General features: G+C 38.1%; 1 protein-coding gene across 1 annotated transcript in view; it reads right to left on the reverse strand.

Annotated features, from left to right (window-relative positions):
* Window positions 1–4,422, reverse strand: part of LOC106883837 (von Willebrand factor A domain-containing protein 7-like) — a 129,828-nt gene that overhangs the window by 40,124 nt on the left and 85,282 nt on the right. Inside the window, exon 2 of the mRNA XM_052971995.1 lies at window positions 3,507–3,629. Coding sequence (XP_052827955.1) covers window positions 3,507–3,629 — 123 coding nt within the window. The remainder of the gene's footprint in view (window positions 1–3,506; window positions 3,630–4,422) is intronic.

Below are 4,422 nucleotides of genomic sequence, written 5' to 3' on the forward strand. Positions count from 1 at the left end.
TATATATATATATATATATATATATATATATATATATATATATGGGTCAAGACAATTTGATTCAAATTCCTTGGTACTTTAAGTTTCACAGCGTGATGCTAATCCTTAGCCATTGGAAATTTCGTTTGTCCTCTCACTCACTTCCATTTTTCTGTTTGTATCACTCAACCTAAATATAAGAAGAGAGATACATTGATGTACCTGAACGAAATGGAAAACATGTAGGCGGTGATAGACTGAACATACATGCGAGAAAGAAAATTATGGCGCAATGGAAAGAAATTTGGTGGAAACTTAGAACTATCGATAAAATAGTACGTAGAACGCTTGCTAATAAATCCAACTCTAATATTAGTTTCAAAGTTTGGCACAAGGCCAGCAATTTCAGTGGGGGAAGAATCGAATTCACCGACCCCAGTGCTCAGCTGGTACTTATTTTATCAACCCCGAAAGGATGAAAGGCAAAATCGACCTTAGCGTGTTACCTGAATAAAAGATACATTAAAATAATATCTTGACCTTGTGGATAAGGGCATTGCAACCCTTAGTTTAGGAACAAAGGATTCTTTGTTGAAATCCGAGTATTTAGAAGAAACGATACGTTATCTACATTATTTACATTTGACGGATATTTATCCTCATCTTGTTTGCTATCAACACAACGTTTCAGCTGATATACTCTCCGGCCTTCATCAGGTGTACTGGGGGAATTCGAACCTGGATTCTCATTCTTAAGGTATTTTTCCAATGTTATTATTATCATTATTATTATTATTATCATTATTCAAGTCATTACCTGGAATCGAACTCGGAATCTTGGAGTTAGTAGCCCGCGCTCTTAACCACTACGCCATATGCCCGAGTGCATTTTTGGAGTTAATTTTAGGGCTTATAAATCTAATATTTTCCTATCCTTCCTTAATACTAGTTCCCATATCCTACTCATATCTGCACTAGGTTTTCTTAGGATGTTATCATGTCCTAGCATATGTGCTGCTTCTTTTAGTTTTCCAGTGGAGTTCTCTGTCTATCTCTGACATAATAACCTCCTAAGCAGACCTAGTATATCGCGTTAGTAGTCGGTACATTTACAGTCTTATTAATAACTGACCTTAGATATTTAAGGGAGTTTATAGTTGCAATTTTATACGACACAGGCGGCGAAATGCTTAGCGGTATTTCGTCTGTCTCTACGTTCTGAGTTCAAATTCCGCCGAGGTCGACTTTGCCTTTCATCCTTTCGGGGTCGATAAATTAAGTACCAGTTACGCACTGGGGTCGATGTAATCGACTTAATCCGTTCGTCTGTTCTTGTTTGTTCCCTCTATGTTTAGCCCCTTGTGGGCAATAACGAAATAGGTATTTCGTCTGTCTTTACTTTCTGAGTTCAAATTCCGCCGAGGTCGACGTTGCCTTTCATCCTTTCGGGGTCGATAAATTAAGTACCAGTTGCGTACTGGAGTCGATCTAATCGACTAGCCCCCTCCCCCAAAATTTCGGGCCTTGTGCCTAGAGTAGAAAAGAATATTTGAGATACGTAAGGCGGTGAGCTGGCAGAAACGTGAGCACGCCGGGCGAAATGCTGAGCGGTATTTCGTCTGTCTTTACTTTCTGAGTTCAAATTCCGCCGAGGTTGACGTTGCCTTTCATCCTTTCGGGGTCGATAAATTAAGTACCAGTTGCGTACTGGGATCCATCTAATCGACTGGCCCCTCCTCAAAAATTTCAGGCCTTGTGCCTAGAGTAAAAAAGAATTTTATAAGACACTATATCTGCTGTAGTTCAGTTTCGGATCAGCACCAGCTATCTCGGCTTTTCTTTCTTTGAGGTATAGTATTCATCATCATCATCATCATCATCAACAACAACAACAACCCGTGGACATTATTGTCTCGAGTCCTAGGAGTCATAGAGTCAGTTACTCGGTTTTCATACCAAATAAGTGATCATGTTCACAGCAACCCTTCCCCCACTGAACGGGATATTAATCCGTCGCAGGGTTACCCATTTGCAGATGAGTATAGTGGAGCAACGAGACATCAAGTGTTTTTATCAAGAACGCAACACAACACAACACACCGCCAGGTCTGGGAATCGAAAGTACGTTCTTACACGATCCTGAGTGCAATACTCGCATCACTAGGCCACGCACCCTCATTTATGGGATTATCAATTTATCAAATAACCACATTATCAAATATATATCCTTTCTACTTTAAAGTGATAAATATGATATGAAATAGATATGGCTGCTACTTTTAGCTGACCGAGTGGTTGCATAGATAATCCCTCGTTTGATCGGTGGTTGAACAGCTGAATATATAAATGGAGAAACATATAAGAAAACAGTTGTTGTTGTTGTCTAGCACGTACTAAATTATAAATGTAGGACTATGATACTGACCGCGAAGAAGGAAAACTATAATTTGCAAGTTCTGGCTTTTAGTTTCGATTTCATGTCATTAAGAGAGATACAATAAACCTCACTGCTTTGACAGCACGTCAGTCTTTCATAGATAACATTACTGAAAGGTTAGCAAATATTCTTGGCAATTAAGCGAAGCGGGACACAGAATTATGCATAGCGTCACAAAATGCTGCGATACACTTGCAGTGGATTTCAACTGGAGATCCACCCGCATTTTATCTAACGTGTTTAGGTCAAAGCCACTCGACTATTTCTTGTCTTCGTTGTAGTCATGGAGTATTACTTTAGCTGACCAGGCATCGTCCAATGCAATTTGTACGCTAAAAATGGAAGCTACAGTTGTAGATCTGCTATGCTAACAATATACTTACACTCATTAATAATCGAAATGTAAGACATAAATAAGTTGTATAAAATGTCAGAAATCAATTTTATAGCGTAATCTGTATATATACATATAACATTCTTGGCAGTAATGTTGAGGGCATCGGTCAGAATTCCATGAGGTATTAATTTTTGCGTTTTTAGTTCAAATCCCTCCGGGATCAATTTTCCTTATAGGGTAGACGAATAAAGTACCATCTAATACTGGAGTTGATCTTTCTTTCTTTATATCTATCTTTCTTTCTATCTATATGTCTTTCTATCTATCTTTCTATCTGTCAATCTATCTATCTATCTATCTATCTATCTATCTATCTATCTATCTATCTTTCTATCTGTCTTTCTATCTTTCTTGTGTTTTCTTTCTTTCTTCATCTCACTCTCGCTTCTCTCTTTCTTTCTCTTTCTTTCTCCCTCTCTCTTCTTTTCTTTGGAAGACATAGATTGTTTTCAAACATGGAGAGGATTGGACTCCAGGTTTGAAAAGGTTCAAGATACGCCGTATGTTACCAAGGCTCTCTTACGACACAACCAGGAGTCGAGGTTTCAAGGAAGGATTCATAACACTGTACGGTTGTCCAAAATATGAATAAGCAATCTGTAGTTGTACTGCTACTAGAATGGCTTCATGCAGCATAAAAGAGAAGAAAAGAAACAAACAGAATAAAAACAGATACACAGAAGAGTTCGCTACCTTCGTTGATTCGTTCCCCATTCATGTTCTTCAAAGCGTCTGATTTCCATCGCCGGTTGTACAGTTCCCTATGTTTAACTATGTCTTGGATAGCATTCCAGAAATTGTCCGGGTTGGCAACCCCTGTAAAGAGAAAAAAGAAATAAAAAAGACTGTTAACAAATGTACAAAACAGATAGTACACACATACAGCTATACCATCTTTTCCAAGCCATTACTACGTCAGTTATCATAAACATCACTCCCATCATTATCAACACCATTATCATAACCACCAACACCAATACAGCCACGGTCGCCATCCCCATCATCATCACCAGTTCTGACATGATACAAGATAGATCTAAAGGTGGCGGTCCTATCAAAACGAATTTCCGAAAATGGATATTTACAGCAAATACATTTGCTATTTATTCTAATAAACGTTAATTGTTACAGCAGCGTCTGTGAAATTTAAGTTACAGTTGTAACAGCATATTTTATAGTTACGTCTTTAGAGATGGGAGTCTCACAAGCCAACGAGGAAACCATTACGTGGTCCTTTGACCTCCTAGAAATAGCAGTCAAGTTTCTTTAAATCGCATCCTACCGCCTTAGGAAAGGTTAAATTGAATAATGTGGTCTTGGGTTCAATGAAGATAAAAATACGAGACGGTCAGGATTGGGTTGTCATTGACCATAGATATGCTCAATCAAGGCCAGCCTGGGGCTAACAACAACAACCTTACATTTTAGTGTAACACCTTGGGATTACATATTACTGGTACAACTACAAATATCCCCACCCACCCATATATATATATAATGTAATATAAAGCTGAAAAAAAAAAAAAAATTAACACCAAATATACAGTGCGTGTGTTTTTATTGGCTAAACTGGCAATATGACCATCCCCAAGTACAACAATATATATAT

The sequence above is a fragment of the Octopus bimaculoides genome, chromosome 11, assembly GCF_001194135.2.
Source record: "Octopus bimaculoides isolate UCB-OBI-ISO-001 chromosome 11, ASM119413v2, whole genome shotgun sequence".
Classification (NCBI taxonomy): domain Eukaryota; kingdom Metazoa; phylum Mollusca; class Cephalopoda; order Octopoda; family Octopodidae; genus Octopus; species Octopus bimaculoides.